This window comes from Diplotaxodon limnothrissa, linkage group LG16 (genome assembly GCF_057381915.1).
Source record: "Diplotaxodon limnothrissa isolate DT_005_m linkage group LG16, D_limnothrissa_male_GT1.1, whole genome shotgun sequence".
Taxonomy (NCBI): domain Eukaryota; kingdom Metazoa; phylum Chordata; class Actinopteri; order Cichliformes; family Cichlidae; genus Diplotaxodon; species Diplotaxodon limnothrissa.
The window spans coordinates 21,331,905-21,352,598 of NC_140611.1; the positions used below are offsets into that span (position 1 = coordinate 21,331,905).

Consider the following 20,694-nt stretch of genomic DNA (forward strand, 5'->3'; position numbering starts at 1 on the left):
TTTCCCTTCATTTAACCATGACGCTTCTGTGTGATAGGGCATGCCTTCATGTCCAGACATCATCTCTTAAACCGTTGGTTCATGTAATGATAAATGTTGGTGTTACCGGGCTAATTCCATGTTCCACTTTCAGGGTTTTACCACACAACACTTACTGGTGTATAAGGCAGTTATAAACTGTGACTTCACCAGTGCGTCTTCTCCCACACAGCTGTCCACTAAGCCACTCTTTTCACCACATATCGCAGGCGGTCCATCTGTTGTCATTCCTTTGGCGCTCCCCCAAAGCAGCTTCATTTAAGTTACGCACTTCGATTACTTCTTCAAATATGTCTTTTCCCTTAGTTGTGCCATTGCATTGATTTAATTCCCAACAGTTCCCCTGGAGTCAGCTCGACGCGTGAAGATCGAGAGCTGGGCAGTATCAACCATGTCACAGGAAGGGAATTTGCAGCGAAGTCTTCTCCTTTTTCCATCAGCTGTTTTTGCAGATTGGTGGCAACCTCACAAAGACAATCGGTAACAGTATTCCGAGTACTTAAAATGCTTACTTTTTGTCTGGGATTGCACACTTTAAATATGCACCACTTTAAAAATTCCTCCTCACTTTGTCACCAGGCTGATTTGGCCATTGCTTCTGCCACAATAAAACTGGCTTTAACAACAGCCTCTCTTTGAAATGTTGCTTCTGTGAACACAGTCTGCCATGACACCAAACTTCTTTTCATCTCTTCTGCCTTCTGAAGATTCTGCTGTTTGTCCTGGCGTTTTGTTTCATAGTGTCATCTTGTGCTATATTCTTCAATTATGGTCACATCGGCTCCGCACACAAGACAAAGAGGTTTACCCTTTCATGTTAGCGATCAGTTACACTGCCTCCCACTTCTCTTGAAAGCCGCCGGGCCCTTTTGATCTTTTTTTTGTTTTGTTTTGTTTTGTTTTTAATTTCGACTGGAAAAGACTGGTTGATCATGAAGCTAACAAGTATATCAAATCAAGACGTGTGAGGGGTAGCTGGCACTAGTTTCAATTGACACGCTAATGCGCCAGCCATTCCAGTGCAATCAAACCAACTTGGTGTATACATACTTCTGTTTTGTAAAGCACTTTGTGAGTTTTGTTCTTGAAAAGTGCTATATAGTAAACCTTACTTACTTACATACCAACTGATAAGATTTTTAAGACTGATACCAAAACCAAGACTTATATTTGTAGATTTAAAAAACGGATTTCCCCAATATTTTTATTTTTATTTTTAGACTTTTAAATGCACAGAAAGCTTTTTGAAAGAGAAAATGATCAGAGCTGTGAAACCAAACTTAAAAAATTGTGTGTAAATGATCAGTCTTCATTCTGGAAAAATTAATATAAATAAATAAATGTAAATAAAATTAAATAGTTTTACTTCACATTTGTGCAAGGATTGAACCACACATTTGTGAGTCTTCATAAATTACTGTACACATTTGTAAATCGTTACACTTGTGGATCACAGCATATGCATTTTTAGGCATATTTCTCTCCATAGATTTTACTCCCATGCCAGAATTTTACTGCAATCTCTACACTTGTGTAAAGTAGAGGTTTTTCAAAACATTTTCATCTTTTTTCCACTAGTGCAGCGCTGGGTCCAAACCTGGAACCAGTTCCATACTGAAAAAAACAGACTGGGGCTGGTCATTGTTTTTAGTGGGAACGTAGCCTGTGGTTTCTGTCTGCTATATTTTTCCTTGTATGAAAATTACTGTATAATTTATGTTTAGTTCCCAATCCTGATAAAATATTGGCTGCTTATAAAACACAGATCAATGCTATGACTGCACCAGCACAGTCACCGTGCTCATAGAAAACTAGATGATGGAAAATAATGACGTGTAAGTGTCGATTAGGGCAAAATGTCCACGATATCAATTAAAGATGAAATACACAAAAAGCCCCCCAAAAAGAAAACAAGAGAAAAAAAAAAGGAAAAGTGATCGGATCTAGATACTATATTTGATACGGATTTTAGGACACAGGAACTCATCCAAAAGCGTAACTCCTTCTCAAACTGAATCCAAGAGATAGCTAGAATAACTCTGTCTGTGTCAAACAATTCAGAGAGCAGAGGTGGCCATGGGCAATAAATCAAATTGCTGAGCTTTTCCCTGGAGTGCAACACTGTAAAAGTGCTGTGTGCGTCTGTTTGCATGCTTATGAGTGTGTATGGAAGCATGTGTCAGGGTAAGATAGTGCAGTTTTGTAACTGGCCCCAGGCACATCAGAGTGACAGCCACAGTAGACACACTGATAAGTTTTGTGTGTGTGTGTGGGTTGAGATTCTCTTCCTGAACCTTGTGAAGCTTGTTCACCAAGTCCTTAATACGCACAGGAAAGAAGGTTCAGATCACAGGGCTCAGTGGCACTTCAGAGGAGAAGGATAAAAGTCTTTACTGACTCTTCTGCTCTGTTTTTCTGCTTTATCTAGACTCCTATCACTTCAGCATCCATCAAACATCACGGAGCTCTGGTTGACCCATAAGCTCTCCTCCCCTCTGCGGAGCTAGTGCTGCTGTCTCGTGGGGGGTGCGGCTTAAGAATTCTCACATTTTTTTTCCTTCCCTTAGGCCAAGCTCTGCTGCCTCCCTCTCAGCTCACCGGCCCTCCTAATAAGCATGAGTCCTCTGTGAATATGAAATGAATTCAATTCTTATTTCTATCAGATTCACATTAAAAAAGGGAAAATGCTTCATCCTTTACTTTTGTCTTTCATTTGAACAGCTCATAGTTTTCTTACACAGCTAAGAATAGACTGTAACATGTAGATATATCTGCCTGCCTACCCTTAAAAATCTCTTGGTCTAGTCAACGTTCCTTTCCCTGTTATTTAATTTTTTCAATTTTTACCCACCGGCTCCTTCTCCTTTGTGCTGAACAGAATGCATTTTTCTCTCCAATCCCAAAGAGCCCCAACTCTCTTTCCCTACCTTATCACCTGTCCCTTCCATCTTTATGATAGAGATTCAGTCTGGCAAGTGAGCTCTCCCTCCCTCTCTCAGTGCAAAGGTAAACTCCATCCATCAACATTCATTTGTCATGAGTGTTTACCCCTGTTTTTCCTTCGCTGTAACCTCTGCCTGCCGCTAAATCATCAACTATAAACCCCTGTCGCAACCCATTAACAGCTTCCCCCCCCCAATTCCACAAATTAAAGTGATGAAGCACATCTTCAAACTTTGTGTCTGTGCCTGAATGTAAGAGAAAGGAGGCATAAGGAAAGTCTGCATACGACACACACGCTCCCCGAACACTACTGCTGTGTTTCATGAAAGTTCTCCACCAATAACCATGCCCATTATCTTGTGTAAACCCTATAAACATCCTTTATATGGCATTAGGGCCTTTTGTTGGAAAAACAAACCTTCCATACAGAGATATTCCCAAGAGACTGCTGCAGGCTCTGGGCCATTGTTTTGGGGTGATTTAACAGGGGCTGCAGAACGGTCAGAATAAGGTAGCATCGGCTGCTTGAGCAGAGATACTACTTTGTGGCCATTATGTTTTATTATGCTGGTATCAGTTGGCTGGCTCCATGCACTGTTCTAGTCCTCAGAGGCATGGTAGCACAGAGAGACAAGGGAAGGCAGCATCAGACACAGATGCTATGAGTGTGTAGAAGAAAAAACACCAGAAGTGATTTAGGAACAAGGTTTTAAAGGTTTAACTGTATATTTGTATCAATCAGCTGCAAGGCTGACATCACCCCATTGGCTAGCCCTGCTTAACCCAGCTGAGGAGGTTTGCCCCAGCAGAACACATTAATTTAGCGTAGGGAGCCACTTAGAGGGCCCTGGAGAGCTAGATGCCATTCTCTGCTTCTTTTCTTTCTCCACACTTTCATTTCATGGCTGTTAGCTCAGCCTCCTTCACTCAGGACTCTTCTGCTCTCCATTATCCTACTATAGTGTTACCCACCCTCCCCATCTCCCCCACTAAGCCAAGGAAATGGGAAGGACCATAATGCTGCATTACCAATCCTTAGCAATCCACTCAAACAGAAAATAAATCAGGAATAAGAGTAGCATTATCCCATTCCCTCTTACTCACAGCTAACAATAGAACCTCTGCAGCTATCCGTTATAGCCACCCTTAGAAGGACAGGACACGGGGGTGGGGTGGCAGAGAAACGCAGCAGAGGATCACAGCACGATATTACATGTGGACTAAGTGAAGATAAAACAGCCATTATCAAAATGTCATCATTCTTAGTGAACTTGACAACTAAGGACAGGACGGCCACACAACTGGCTTCAGTGAACAGATTATTACTCACTCAGTGCCTGGACTGTGATCTGGACATTGCGGGATCTCTTGCTGCGGTCGATGAAGTCACCCGTGGGCGTCTTCTCCCGCTCTGTTACGCGGCAGATATACTTGCCGGCATCTTCAGGGCGCAAGTGCTGCAGCTTGAGCAGGTGCACGTTGACGCTCTCTTTGCGCACAGTCATTTGACCGGCGGCCTCCCGGGCGACATAATCGGGGCCCAGATTAGGCACGGCACTGGGGCCCACCACGGCCACCGGTGAGCTGCTGAAGACCCACGACACCGAGAAGAAACGCTCGGGGACATTCTGCGCCTCAATGGTGCAGCGAAGCTCCAGCGGCTCACCGGCCGTGAAGGACCGTCGCTCCGTGCTCACCTGGATGCTGAAATCCCGGTCTGAAAGAAAGGAAAACAAATGAAAACAACAAGGTTAAAGGCTAATAAATGCACGGAGATTTCAATTAAAGCTGCTCGAAACCGAAGCGCACAGTGCTGCTTCATTTTCTTGGTAAGCTGAACATGCATTACCCAAGAGAAAGGGGTTAAGAAGACTGAGCAGTGGGTGGTAGAGGTGGGGTTTGATGTATTCAGGAAAGCCATGGGGCAATAACATGGCATCAGCTCGTGCAGAGAAAAAGAATATAAATTAGAGATGGTTGAGGTCACTCGGTGGGATAGTGGCATAACAGACAGGCCTGCTCTCTCCTCTCTAGTTTTCACCTCTGCAATTAGGAAAAAAAACCCACTTCTAATTAAAATTCTCGTTAGCTGTTTGAAACAGTCAGGCACGCTTTTGCTTTCCTGCATGATCTAAAACCACAGAGCAGAATAAACACTGGTAGGGCCCCCTACCTGGCCAAATCATGCTTGTTGTCTCTGCATGTGCAATTGCATTTGTGTCTGTTTGTTATATTAATGTTCAGATCCTGAGTTCTGTACGTATCGGAGACAGCTGCAAAACATCTCAGTGAGTTGGTAGCCCCAAGCAGTAATTACAAAGACTTTAAAGTGAATCGTGTGGAAAAGGTCAAAGCCTGCCCCTAGTATGGAGCTAGTTACGCAGAGATAATTATGATGAGAGGTAAGAGAATATTGTTGACACATACAAAACATAAATGTGTATAAATCTGCCTTCTGCCATGTGTTGCTGGCAACAAATTCCAAATATATTATTAAATACATATTAGGAAACTCTAAGCATTCATTACTGGGATTATTTTTTTTAATTTAATACAGTATAGATCTGGTAGAAGATCATCTTAAAGAGCCAACACATATTCATGTTGGGGTGTAATTTAAAAAAAAAGAAAAAAAAAAAAGAAGTAAATGCTAAGCACAAGCAGCCAAAGTGAGGAGGAGAGGAGGAAGGAAAAAAACCTGCAGTGATGAGCAATGTTTGCAGAAAAATAAGAGGGTATGTGAAAGAAGGGAACAAGGGAGGAGATGAGTGGAAAGACCAAAAAAGATAGGTATGGTGGGAAAAAAAAAGGGGGGGGGGAGTGAAAGGTACATTAAGATTCTGTCTGTTGCTCATCTCTCTGATGCCGGCAGTGGGTAATTAGCTAGTGATGGGGCTGTCTTGAGATCCACTCCATCTTTTATAATAGGAGTCTAATGGAGAAGCTGCTCCCTCTCCTTTCTAAATTTCCCTGGCTCTCTGTCAAATATGCACTTGGACAGGTGGAACGTCACATACACCAGTTCAGCCTTAAGGCGTGCAAGTGGCTCCTTCGTCATGCAATAAGCACGTGGAAAGAAAACCAAAATGAATTTACGCATTACACTGAAGTTTGAGCAGTTACATTCATAGCTCGCACAACGCAACTGCTTTATTCTCTTTGTCACGCAACAACCCTGCATCCATTATAGATTATAGGGAAGACAGAGAGTAACAAAGGATGTTTAGAGATGAGCTCTTTGTGCCCTTTGTCTCCTCACTAAAGTAGCAGGAGCTCATCTGACAAACCTGCTTTACATCGGAGTTCTCACTCTCCTTCTCATCCACGCACGACTATCTGGGGCACCATCAAGTCGCATTGGTCCAGAGCGGATCTGATGCTTAATGGAGAAAAGCAAAATGACTCCTCTTTGAAGTGATTTACTGGCATGAGACATTCGCCACTGCGTGCTTTCTTGGTAACTGAGCTAATGTCAAAGCAGTTTATCACCCATCTCTTTGGCCCTTTCTTGGAAGCATACAAAGGGATACTTTATGTATGTGGAACGCAGGACAATGAATGTGATGGGCTCGAGTCGGGTGAGAAGCTATAAGGACATGTAATGAGATATTAAGCTGCCTTTTTTTCTCATCTTTTTGGTCTAGAGGTTGGCTGCCTATTAAATAATTATCATATGAGCCCACTCAACACATTCTTTGTTTCCACACACTTGCACATCACGCAAACCTTGTTATTGCTACCCCCGCAGTACCTCCCTAAGATGGAAACTCCCATAATGCTTTCCGCTTTCCATAGGTCTCTTCCTTTACATTTGGCAGAAGCATTAAAAGAAAGCTGTCTCTCTCATAGCAATGCATTCTAGCCCAATCAACACCGGACAAACTGTTGGCAGGAAGTGGCTGAAAAACACATTCTGCCTTCTGAACCATGGGCCACATGTTGCTGGGGAAGCTGCTTATGTGGAAGCCATAGGTCTCCTGTGTCAAACACCCACGCTATTTGGAGCTGGTTACATTTTTCTTGGATGTGCTTGTAATGTTGCCCATCAAACAGACACAAATACAAAAGTAGGGAATCTGCTGAGCTTAGCCGGAGATACTGATCAGCAATCAGTGAAACCCGGCCCACATGCATGAGTGTGTGCCACTCAAGAGGACAGAGGGGACTGACACTAACCAATATCTATACCCTGCCCACCACCCCTCCTTTTCTTTCCCACAGAATACGATCCCTTTGGCCTATCTCTGAGGCGCAGAGAGAAAGGGAATTAGGGTTCACAAGGTTAGTGGTTCAAACCCCAGTTCCTCATGTCGGTGTTTCTAAAGCCTCTGTTCCACTAGTACCAACTCTGCCAGGCTCACCTCTGTTTTAGGGTGTTCCATTGGATGATAGTACCTGGTAACAGGTACCTTTTTTAATATCCACTTGGCTGGGGTTCCAAACGACCTGTGTCGAGCCCACCAACGTTGCGGTGGTACTCACTTGTAATGGAAAATGACTGAAACAGAGTAGAGTTGAGCCGAGTAGAAGCTAATGGAGAAGAAGTATAACGGTCTTGTTGGACGGCAGCTTTATCCACTGATAAATGGTTCAGTGAGAGAGCTGAATGATAGTTGCACTGTGTATGCAAAGGTAATTTTTTTTTTTTAAAGCAGTCCATTTACAATTCACTCACCAGTGGGCTGAATACGGAGCTGAGTCTTGTCGCTCTGCTTGCGGGTCATAGCAAACCAGCTTCCATCTGGGTCCTGAATCCACTCAGCAGCCTGGCAGTAGAGCAGCCCCTGGTCGACTGGCTGCAGCTTGTGAATGGTCAGCCTGTAGGCTGTAGCGCCAGTTTTATCCAGCCTGAGGTCCCCCGCTGCCATTCTCTGCCGATACGGCCCCCCAGAGCGCAAAACGAAGTCTCTTGACAATGTGACTAACTCCTGAGGCGGGGCGGTTGGGTCCTCTGGGGACCTTAAGTACCAGCCTACTGACAAGTGAGTGTGCTGCACTGTGGTCCGAGACACCTCGCAGGTAAGCTGTAGCGTGTCGCCTTCCACTTTGGACAAAGTCTGGGCCGGAGCTGTTACTGTCAAAGAGTCAGCAATAACTGAAAAACAAATAGAAGAACAGGGGCAATTATTACTTAGCGTGTATAATGGTAATTATTCTGTAATTACTCAGTTTTAGAATAGCATCATCTGCTTCCTTAAATAATATATGAACCCTTTACCTCTGTGAAAAAAAAAAGACCTTAAAGAATAGAAAGCTGATTAAAAAGGAAAACCAAATACACCCAAAAAAGCATTTTGGGGGGTTTTCAGCTATTATACATGTGATAAAGTCCATTCCACTGTTAGCTATTAATTTTATGCACTGTGAGAAAAGGTGTAAATGCAGCCTTGCTTTTTTCCCTGAGGTGACTGCCCTCCATTTCCTCTTCCATATATGACTTTCACATGTTACTGTGTGGTGATGGTATTTTCTCCATCTCACACAGACAGAATCCTCCAGAGACCCCTCTGGCACTTCTTTCAGACCGATTATATCCCATATGGCTGGCTACAGAAAACATAATAAAATGTCATCTTACAGTGTCTCACTAAACTTTTGGAACATTTGGATCACGCATAGTAAATATACAAAACAGCAAGACCGAAATTTACTGTAATAAATTCAGCCCAACCCCTTCTATCTACAATACAACTGAGAATAAAAAGGATGGGATCCAAGCCAGATGGTTGAGAACAGAAGAGATCAGAGAGAGGGGGGGGGGGGGTGCAAGGAAGCAGAAGATACATCAAAATGTGATAATTTCAGAAAGGAAGATGGAGTGACTCTACACACCGACAGAAATAAACATGTATAGCCTTTAAAAGGGAACCTGAAATAGCTAAAGAGGTATTTTTAGATAGGTACCAGAGCAAAACTTTATGTATAGACTGAAATAGAGACAGCATTAGATCTGAGCTTCCAAAACTAAATCCATTACAGACGAGCAAAAACACCAAAAGGCAATAAGGTCAGTCATAGGGGGTGGGGGCGGATCATGCTAGAAATAAAGGTTACTGGACAAAATTTAATTGGGTAAATAATTCACACAGAGGATTCTGCGCTTTGCCATGCAGGGACTGTGACCACTTCTTAAAAGCCAGAAAATTGAAGTGCATTGTGTTTGGCTATTCACGCTCCTAAGGGAATGTCACTGTGAAGATTACAATTCAGCATGTTTGAGTCTGCCTCTGCGCAGTAACTTGCTGCGTCTAAGTGTAGATGCGTGGGAAAGAAAAGCTTTACTCTTGCATTATTTTGAATGTATGCAAGTAGAGGCCACTGTGGTGATGTCTGTCATTTGCTTTTAAAAAAGAAAGAGATATCAGAGGGACAAAAGTGCATAGAACCAAAGAGGATTTTGAGAGAGACTCAATATATGGTTATCCAGAGTTTAACAAAGCACTCAAAGAAAAAGAAAACAATGAGATAGTAATGGCACAAAAATACGGAAAGTAATCAGATGGGCCACAATCTGATAAGACACTGCCTCCTGAAAATGGATTAAGTAAAGATGTATAAAATGTCCAGACGAGAATAAACAGTTTCTGCATTTTTGTGTCTTACAAAAACACAGACAAGGTCTGATTCAAGGTAATTTGGAAGTTCACTAGAGGTCATATTGAGTGCTCGAAAAACCACCTAGCAGCAAGGGATGCAAATGGGAGCCTTGGGCAGGAATAAAGCTATCCTGCTGATGTATTTGTTTGTTTCTTGCAATAATACAATAACTGACATGGGAATCTTACTGAGCCTGGATTAGTGTTTATATTCAAATACTTTATTTGTAACAGTTTCAGAAACAGAGCAATTAGTGGTAATGATGGTAACTGCTGGGAAATAATTGTTAAATATTATCAGTTATGAACTTCCGCAGAATCACTCTGGTGTGATCTTATGGGACTCTTCTAAAATTTGTGTTGTTTGAATGATGGATTCTCAAAGATGAAATTAAAATATAAATTAGTAGCTGATTATACATTTTGGAGTTGGTTAGTTAATTTGGACATCAGTTTCATAATCCAGTGCAAGTTACTCCTGTAATATTAATAATATCTAATAATATTAATAATATATAATATCTCTTCTTTGCTCTGTGGTGTTTTCAATACACAAAAGTTCTGCACTTCAAACACTGGTTGTAGCAAAGTCCTCTCACTCTGACACTCCTGTCAACAATGAGTGAACAGCAACCTCACACACAACACACCTACGCTACAACCTGGCATTGCCATAGCAACTCTCCCACATGGTGCTGAGGGCCTGTGAGAACAGTCATTAGTTACTATAACAACCGCACCCACCAACACAATCCTGAAATCGACTTGCATTCTTTCTGTAGACACACTAATGGACGGTGAAAGCAGTTAGCTGCTTCCTCCTGTCGGATGGCCCGTTTATTGTGGGCATATTTAATATTTTTGACCTCATCTCAAGGCATCTGAGCCAATCGGAGCCCTACACCAGATATGTCGGGAGGACAGAACAAATCAGATAACATCAGCCAATCTCAGCCTTTCCAGCAGTCGGGCTGAAGTTGTACACCGGGATCATCCAATAGTACCACTGACCTCAATCTGCAAAGGATTAGGAACAGCGTGAGATGGCATTCTCTGGCATACATGCAAAAAACAAAACAAAAAAAATAAATAGAAAAACGTGCATGCACACATGCACACACACTTCTGAGGACTTATTTTACCTGTTCGGTCCTTAACTGCAAACATTACAAGAGCCTTTAGAAATGAATCTAAGGACATTCTGTGTTTTTTTCTTGAAGATCACACAGCTCAGAAGCAGAATTTGTGGTAGCCGAAGCCCAGCGCTTGGGCAAATAACTCGTTTTATTGAAGAAAAATATTGACTTCTTTTCACTTCAGAAGTTAAAGGCCTCAGTTGTTGTCTGAGCTGTTATAACATCAATACCCACACTTTTGGACCAGGCAAAGTATTTTCATCACAATGAACACAGGCACTGCAGTTCATTTAAGGGTGTCTAGTTTAGTTTTGTGATATTGTCTTTATTTTATTGATTTTTTAAAATGTTTTGCCAACAATAAAATAGTACAGTCTCAGCTTTTGGGATAAATAACAGTATTTCTTAAAAAATGAAATAAAATACACATTAATATACATATACATACAAATACACACTACTATATCACCAGAAATTATTCAAATGTTTCCTTAAAAAAGAAAGAAAAGACTTAATAATAACAAAAATTACCATGTCACATTGTCCATGATAATACCAGCATGATGTTTTGTGTGATAAAGAAAAAAAAAAGAACGCGTTTTCTTCATGATATCAACAATATCAATGTTCCCTTGCGTGCACAGCACCAACAAAAATCCAGCCATGTCTGAGAATGAACTTCAACAACCTCCAGCAAAGCACAAAACTTTGAACAAACTTTCATACAAACAGGAAAACTGTTCCTGAATGTGGAAACAGCAAACTGAAAGCAAAAATACACTGCCGAATACAACTAGGCTATGAAGGCACCCAAGCAAAAGATACTAGCAGCAGGTGATGTGCGACCCTGAAATTAAACAAATGACGAGTATTTCTGGAGCACTCGATAGTTATGGATGGATGGAAATTGCAGATGTGGTTGCATTGCACAAAAAGCCACGTTAGAAAACACTTTTTAATTTCAAATTTATTATGTGACAATATTGTACAGCGACCTGCTACCGGCACCTTGTGGCAATAGTTTCACACTTCGAAATAGGCAGTGTGTTGTCAATGGCAGTAAAATGCACATAATTTTCTTTGCACTTACACAAGCCTATGCCGGTAAACTGCAATCACCAATAAAACAAGCTTTTTCCCCCTGTATCTCTACAAATATCACTATTACAAGTTTCCCTGAACTGCTGTGGTATAATTTTGATTATGTTGTCCACCCCTATCATTTATATACTCCAGTACTTGATCGGGGATTTTCTACCATAAATTGCTTGGTAAATGGACTGGTTCTTATATAGCACTTTTAAACTCAATGTACTTTACACAACATTCATGCAAGCACTTTTTCTGTGTCTAAGTGTTTTCTAGCTTTCTATCTAACATTGACACACACATTCAAACCCAATGTATTGGGAGCAACTCGGGGTTCAGCATCTCGCCCAAGGATACTTTAGCATGCAGACTGGAGCAGCCAGCCTACTAACCTACCGATTAGTGGAACCTGTTCTACCTCCTGAACCACATCCACCAATTTTGGCATCAAAGGAGAGTGGCACCGTTGAGGTTTCCCAGGCTGCTTTGCAGCCTTCAACTCTTCTGCAGTTTTAGGTGTTGGCAGCGCTCCATAGATTCACATGGGGTCAGGCAAGTGGGCTACCCCAATCAAGCACAGTAATAGTAAAAGTAATAACATGGTCAGCAAAAGATTTGGTAGCAGTTCTGGCACTGTGGGGAAGTGCTAGGTCCTGCTGGAAAAAGGAAATTGCCATCTCCATGAAGTTTGTCAGGAGATGGAAGTATGATGTGCTCTAAAATTTCCAGGTAGATGGTGCATCGACTTTGGACCAACATCTGCAGGTGACCTCAAATCATTACAGATTGTGGAGAGACTTCACACTGAACTTCAAACAGACGGTATACTGTGCCTCTCCCTGCTTTCACCAGACTTTGGGACCTAGATTTGTAAAAGAAATGCTAAATTTACTTTCATCTAAGAGGACTTTGACCACTGAGCAACAGTCCAGTTCTATTTCTCCTTAGCCTGGATAAGATGCTTCTGATGTTATCTCTAGTTCAGGAGTGGCTTGATATAGAAATGTGACTCATGAGCTGCTGTGTTTCAAATAGGATTAATACAAACACATGTAACACTCACATACTAAAATTTGAAATTTAAATGTTTATAAATATTATAAATAAGAAAATATCTTTTCAGATATTCATAAACTTTAAGAATTTCTCTTTTAACCCCGGTAAAACTACCAGAGATACAAGGCTGACATTGATGAGAGTGACTCATTTCAATTCATTATTAACATCAAAACATCAAAAATCACATTCAGTCATTTCTCAGCTGCAAAACACTCTGCATGTGTTCCCTGCAAATCAGCCTTTATTATCATAGGATGAATAAACATTTCAGTGGTTTGTGAAGGATTTCAGATACCCCCCACCCTCTGCAAAACATTGACGGAGACTGGATTTCCAAAAAATGCATTTTTCACCAGTGAATCAGGTAATCTTACATTTTGAGATGAAGGTTTTCATGTGTGGATGGTTTGCATTTCTTATCCTTTTTCTTTTTTGACTGGCAGCGAAGCTGTCAATCCTCGATAAATCTTTAAAACTACGCTCTTCCTGCTTTACCTTATCTGCAATTTTTACTTTCATCTCCCTCCATTCCAGATCTTTTCCTACTCTTTCAGCTCTCTGATGTGAGTGACGGTTGTCATCCCCCAAGCTAGCCTTTTAAGTCCAGTCACATAGAGATAGAAGTGGGGGGTGACATGGGGACACACCACCATGGGGAAAAGGATTTCACAAAGATGACACATGGAAAAATAGATGATAATTTATTAAGCCTGATCTTTACATTTTAGGATGGGTTTGGAAGTAACAGGACCAGAAAAGATATCTCACCGAAAGAAAGCACCAACGGCAAATCAAACAGCAGTGTTGTGCATTTGTTGTTGTTGTTCTTTTTCCCTATATATTAGAGTTGTTGTGGATTGCAAAGATCCAACCATTCAGCACTCCATGCTGGAAGATACAGAAAAATCTTCAGTCCTCACAAAAGCAGGCCTGCTTTCTATTCAGCAAATAAAATAACTCCTGCAAACACGCACAAAGATATCATTTTTAAATCATGGGTGCCAGTGTGCGACATCTTCAGCTTTTCTTTGAGGCATTGTACAGAGTCATAAACGTTACAGAAACATGTTTGCATGATAAAATCTGGGTGGGAAAGTGAAGCGGTAGTACTTGTCCCACCCACATCATCATCATCAGTGTTGTGCTCCTAATCCCAATGCCTTAAGTGTAGCTGGAAGATCAAACTGTGGTTCTAATGAACAGTTTCCGTTCAGGATTGAATTACTGGCTAGTAATAAGGCCTGACTCACTGTTGTCATTACAGATTGCAAATAGTTGAGAAGACCAGCTGGTCACCCAGAGGTTGAGGGTTTTGGTTACAAGGTTATTGCCCAGGTCACCCGCTGCGCGGCAACCTGTCTCAGTCCGACTGACTGACTACAATCAGCCTAAAACAGATAATTGCCATCTAATTTATGAATGCAGACACACTGCCAACATGTTGCAATCAGTCGAGTCAGTCTGTGCCAATGAGCGCAACTGGTCTGCTCAATCCAATAACGAAACACCCAAATGTCAGTTATTAAGGTTTGTGGCAGGCAATTTACTGTAAATTGAACTAAATGTAACACCAAACAGCATGTCTTATTTTGCGGCCAATGCGTGTGTGATAGTTGCTGCTAAAAGTGTGTATTTACTTGGAATGAGAGGGGGAGATATTATCAGAAAGAGTGCGTAACTGGCACAGTTGGATAGCTCAAAGCTGTGAGTTGTGCCCCGTCATTCTTTACTCAGTGCTCACCTCTGAGCATTTAGAGCTGAACTGCACGTTCTGCTCCACAGGAATATTGGTGTTTTATTGAAACATATCAGAACTGAGCTGAACTCCACAGAGCATTGACGAGAGAAAGGAAGAGAATCCCAATGCAAGACAGAAACAAGAATACATCCTGTTTTCTTCTTTAAAGATAGTCAAGCGAGTTCCAGTGTTTTAGGCTCTTAGTCATATTTCTACACAGAGATCAGCACACAGTGAAAACATCTCACTCTCTCTCGCGCGCTGTCTGTCTTTTACTTCCTTCGATAGGCGCTTTTACATAACACGTGTCTGTCAAAATGCATTTATTAGCTGGATTGTGTTAGTGCGATTAGATTAGTCTCGGCACAATGTTCCCAGCATCACACTTTCCTTTTCAGACACTGAGTCAAATGCAGCAATACAAATATTTCAACATGCCGGAATCAAATCTCCTATCTTACTGATATTTGACCAATTTTGCCTTTACCATCTGTGTTTAATTTGAAATAACATCTAAATGCAACACACAATGTGTTGTCAGTTTAAAGAATTAATAAGTATAACACTAAAGTAGATTTCTAAGAAAACAGTTTGATTTTTTTATGCTTTCCTGCAGCACAGCACATTATTTTTTTGTTTATTTTGTAAACAAACAAAACATGTTTTACAGCATCATGGACCACACGTTCCTGCTTTAAATGATGGTGAGATTAGGGTTGACCTTCTAACTCAAGAGTGTGGCTGTTCCTTTTTATCAGCCTATCGCAGTAGCTGCAGCATGCTGCCAAGCCAACAGTTTATTCTTTTGTTAGTGCAAAACTGGCCCAATCTCAGAGTTGTGCCCTATGTGTGGATTTTGTGCAGTCCGCCGGTGTGAGTTCCCACAGACTCCACTATAAATCTGATGTATCTAGCAACAGACGGCAACAGATTTACAATTCATCACAGTACATTATCACAAACAGATTGCATGCAATTACCAACTTGACCCCATTCATTTGAAAACTGGTTGTAGACCGACTCCGTCTTATTGCTCTTCTGTTGCCATCTTATTGCCACAAAGACGGTTTGAAGACGGCAACTGACTACACGTGGTCTGATATCTGGTCGTCACCTTTGAATTAACCTTTTCAAAAGTAGGGAGATTCTAAGGTGATTGCACACAGTCGCAATAATTTTGGTTGTGCTGTGGACAAAAATCATCATTTTCCCTAGCATGACTACAGCTAAGATGAAACTAATTATATAAACACACACCAAAATATATAAATAAATAAATAAATAAATGAAACAAACAAACCCCAAAAGCAAACAAAGTGTGATCATACATACCTTTGGCACTATATTGTATGTCAATCACAAGTGTACTACAAGACGTAGCACTAGAGATATTTAGACACAGCTGAAATGGTTACCACTTATCAGTGGGTAAAAGCTTTAAGAGAGAGAGTGAGTGTGTGAGTGGATGTGTGTGCGTGCATGTGTTGCTGCAAAGCAAATGGCCATTTGGCAAAGCCAGTAGGGTAATTATTGTTAATTACTCTCTGAAACTAAGAGTACTGCTGAGAGGAAAACAAAGCAAGTGGGCGAGCCGCCGCTCCACTTCATGCAAGTCCAACCTCCTTGCTGAACAGACGTCACTTGCTGACCCAGTATGCCTGCTTGTGTTGCAGGCATACCGGGTCAGGAAGTTGGAAAAAGAGATTTAAATACAGAAGCTGTGCCTACACCTGTCTTTCGTATTCCTATTACCCAACATCCTGCCCATTCACATCCTCCACTCCTTTGTTATTTTCTGTGGAGCTGTCGATGAGTCAGAATGAGGGATGAAGAGGTTCAACTAAGAAAATGGGAGAGAGTAGATAAGAGAGTAAAGTGGGAGGAAAAAGAAAGACAGCAAGATGAAGACAAAGAAGAAAATCGAGCAAAAAAGCAAAGACAAACAAAGGGACAATGCTCTTTTGCTTGATACAGCCAACCACATGGATCAGCATCAATGCTTTGTTATTTCACAGCAAGAAGTAAAAAAATAAGCAAACAAAAAACAGGATAAATAAATTATTGTGTTTGTAGCCTATATTTAAGTAGTATCAATGCACCATTCAAGTGCACCAAAAACAAAACAAAATTTAAAACAAACAAACAAACAAACAAACAAACAAAAACACATCGAGTGCACTCTCTCGGGAGTCTAGAAAAAATAATCAAGGAAGTTCATGAAACACTGCACAACTAGCAAACTCTGGTGAACTCAGGCCTACATATAGTCCCCAAGAGCCTGCACTGATAGTAAGGACACGATACAGAACAAAACAAGGAAGCAAGGGCAGAGAACGGATCAGGACTGGAAGGGAAAAAGAGACACACAAGAGCCCTTTTTATCCAAGAGGAGGGGGAGCATGTGGAAAAAAGAAAGAAGAAGAAGACAGGAGTCAAAGCCTGTCATTTTGGGATCTGGGTCCACAGCAGGGGGCACATCCATAATACAACATAAGCTTCTGATCAGATGAGAGCTGTACCTAATTGAATCTTAGATATGGAGCAAGCTCCTTCCACCCATTCTGTTTTGTTTTTGCATATTCATATGTTATACAACACAGGCCTACAACATCTTGTCCAAGGAAACTATTATGTTTCTGTGCTATACTTTTTTGTTCCATGAATTTTTTAAAGAACATTGTTTTACTAGTTTTTGTTCCATGTAAAATATTAATTTAATAGTTTTCTGGAAATATATTTCCTGTTCTGTTACTAGCATGGTTTGTTTTTGGTTTTCAGGTCATGTGGTGGCAACAGCTTAGAAAACCATCCAGTAGCAAAAGGTGTGTTGGCAAATTTAAGGGAAAAACTGAACGAACAAGGGCTTTGCAAACTTTCCTAACCCAACAAAATTCCTTTATAAAAAAGTCATTCTAAAAATATCTGTTTTAAAGTCTTTCAGATCTCCTTTGCATCATCAGCATCAACATAAATTCAGGCATACGGATTAATGAGACTGGATTCCATATGTAAGGGTTAGAATTAGGGATTAGGGATGTGCTCAAGCTGTTACTACCCTGTCTTGAAGATGGAAGCGCAATGACTAGCTGCTTGATCTTTTCCCCAATTGTCTCCTATTAAAAAAAGTGATACTTTTCTGCTAAATCAATAATTGTTTTTTAAAAAAAGAAAAAAGTAATTTGGGTCATCTATTAAGTGTTCTGCTGGTGATTTTGGAAATCATTTCTACCTTAATAAGATTTAAAGATTTGTGTCCTGTGACAGCTGTGACTGACAGGCTCATCTGCAGCTCACACAGGCTTCTCAACTAAATTTTGGGAGTTTCGGTTTAAGGAAACAGAAACGTGCAGTACTGACTGTTTACGTCACCCTAATGCAACTTATTATCTGTCATGATTGCGGCTGTGTGCAGGCTGGATGAGGACCCAATCACAAAGTCACGGAGGCAGGAATGAACTCAAAATTCACAGCTTTATTGCTGGAGAGCAAAACCATACAAACTAAACTGGGAAACTATAACGTAATACACAGAGAAACACACAGCCATGAATGAAGGAGAACGCGACACAGAACTGAGGGAGATGCGGACATAAATACACAGAGGGTTAACGAGGGAAGTGGGAGCACACGGGGAGACAGCTGACACAGATAATCATAATGAGACAGGGCAGGAGTGAACACAACATGACGCATACTGACGAGAGACTGTCAAAGTAAAACAGGAAGTACACAGAGGTTCAGACAGGAGGAGAGAGAGCACGGACATAACGGGCTGGGGAAAACATGGGGAAACGAGGGCTCACAAATACACACAGGGGTACACAGGGGGTAATCAAATAAGAAACATCTTAACTAGGGATGGGTACCGGGATACCGGCAGTGCAAAGGAGGTAAGTCCTCAAATCTGATGAAACACCTGGCAACATATAGCATTTTGTTAAAAGCCGAGAAATGCGTCGTATTTGATAGCTTGCTGCGAGACCTCACATCGTGCATATCTACTGCGGGTGTGGTGCCTGTTATCTGACCCGGAGTTAGCAACATCCGCAAAAAACCCGAGGAGGCGAGTCCTGGCCCCTAGCCCTGCCAGTGTAGCAGAAATGATGACGGATGATGATGGCAGCAGCAGCTGTTCTTCTCTGGGCGAGTAGCTTAATGTTGTTCATGTGTAATTTACGTTGAGTAGGCTAACTGCATTATTACATTAATGCATGTAAGGTGAACTAGCAAACACAGTTGTAGTTACATGCGGCTTTCTTCTTGTTTGATGGCAGGTACTCCCTTCATCCTGGCCAAAAAAGCTAAAATGACCAAAGAAAAAGTGGAAAACAGCTAAACATGAGAGGTTTTTGGACAAAGTTTGTTTTTTCCATTGATTAAGCGCTGCTTCCAGCCAAGAGTGATGCCATAAATCCCCTATAGCTGCAGAAAAGGCTAACATTGTTATCTTTAAAAAAAAAACAAAAAAAAAAACAGCTGAACATGAGAGGTTTTTGGACCAATTTTTTGTTCTCCATTCTTTAAGCACCGGTTTGAGCACCAGTTTGAGCACAGTTTAAGCACCAGCACCGTTTCAAAAGTACCAGTTTGGTACTGGTATCGGATAAAACCTAAACAATACCCATCCCTAACCTTAACATAACAACCTAGAAACCAAGGCATAAATGAAGAACAAAACCCAAAACACACGAAAACTAAGAATGCTGGGCCAACATGGCCCAGGATCATGACATTATCAGTAAACAGCAGAGAGAGCACCTAGAGGGTGTCCATATTGTTGCTGGGGACTTTAATAAGGTAGGTTTGAAATCTGTTAAGTGTCCTACCAGGGGGACAGGACACTGGACCATGTGTAGAGCAACATCAAGCAGGCCTACACAGTAACAACCCTCCCCCATCTAGGACAATCTGACCGTCTCTCTTTGCTCCTCATCCTTGACTACATCCCCCTTAGGAAACAAACTCCTCCAAGCACCCAGGTCATTAAAGCACAGCCTGATGATGCAGGAAGACCTACATGAGGATGTACAGTGTTCAACACTATAATCCCAGACATTATCACCACCAAACTGGACCACATTCAGACCCCCCCATATTTAGCTGCTCCTGGATCAGACTTCCTGACCAACTGGCCTCAGGCTACATCCACACTAGCCCGGATAGATTTGAAAACGCGTCCACACTAGTGTTTTCAGTCGTTTTCACAGAGTTGTGCGTTCACATTGAAACAACCGAAAACGCTTACGTTCCATTCCTGCGCATGCACAAAAGCGAGTGAGAATTAAAGAATTTGAAGAAAAGCTATCTGGAGCATGTATAGACTGATATTAATCTTTTTTTAGGGCTGTCAAAATTGAGAGCAATCAAAACAACTGCTGTATAATGCACTCCGCTATCTATGTTTAATTGGTCACATGACTGCATCACATGACTAAAATGCGTCATCGTTTTAGAAAGTCTGCGTTTTTGAGCGTCCACACTGCGACAGGACAGCTCAGTTTCGAAATATGCGTTTTCAAGAGCGTTTCCAATACGCTGCGTTCGTTTTTCCTTGAGGAAAACGCCTTCTCAGTGTGGACGGGAGGCCAAAGCGGAGAGAAAATGATGCGTTCTCAAACAAAAACGCATTAGTGTGGACGTAGCCTCAATCAGTCCGACTTGGCCCCCGCCGTCACACAGCACCGGATCCCAGCAGGGTTGCCTTCTCAGCCCTCTACTTTACACCCTGTACACATATGACTGTACACCAACCCACCCAACAAACGTCATCATCAAGCACGCCAATGACACCACCGTGGTTGGGCTCATCAGGCTCAGAAAATAACCTGAAGCGGAACATCCTTAAAACAAAAGAACTCATAACGGACTTTAGGAGACACAGACGGGTCTACTCTTCTCTCTTTATATATGGAGAACAAGTGGAATCTGTCTTCACCTTCAGATTCCTGGGCACCCACATCTCCAGTGATCTCACTAACGCCCTGGTAAAGAAGGCCCAGCGGTAGCCACACATCCTGAGGAAGTTGCTGCTGGCCTTCTACAGCTCCTCAGTGGAGAGCGTACTGTCCTACTGCCTGTGTGCAGCTTTCCTGTT

At 41.7% G+C, this 20,694-nt stretch overlaps 1 protein-coding gene across 1 annotated transcript in view; it reads right to left on the reverse strand.

Moving 5' to 3' along the window:
• igsf3 (immunoglobulin superfamily, member 3) overlaps window positions 1-20,694 on the reverse strand; it is a 75,663-nt gene that overhangs the window by 19,815 nt on the left and 35,154 nt on the right. Inside the window, exons 3-4 of the mRNA XM_085374518.1 lie at window positions 7,658-8,077; window positions 4,313-4,699 (exon numbers count right to left, since the gene is read on the reverse strand). Of these exons, the coding sequence (XP_085230644.1) occupies window positions 4,313-4,699; window positions 7,658-8,077 (807 nt within the window). The remainder of the gene's footprint in view (window positions 1-4,312; window positions 4,700-7,657; window positions 8,078-20,694) is intronic.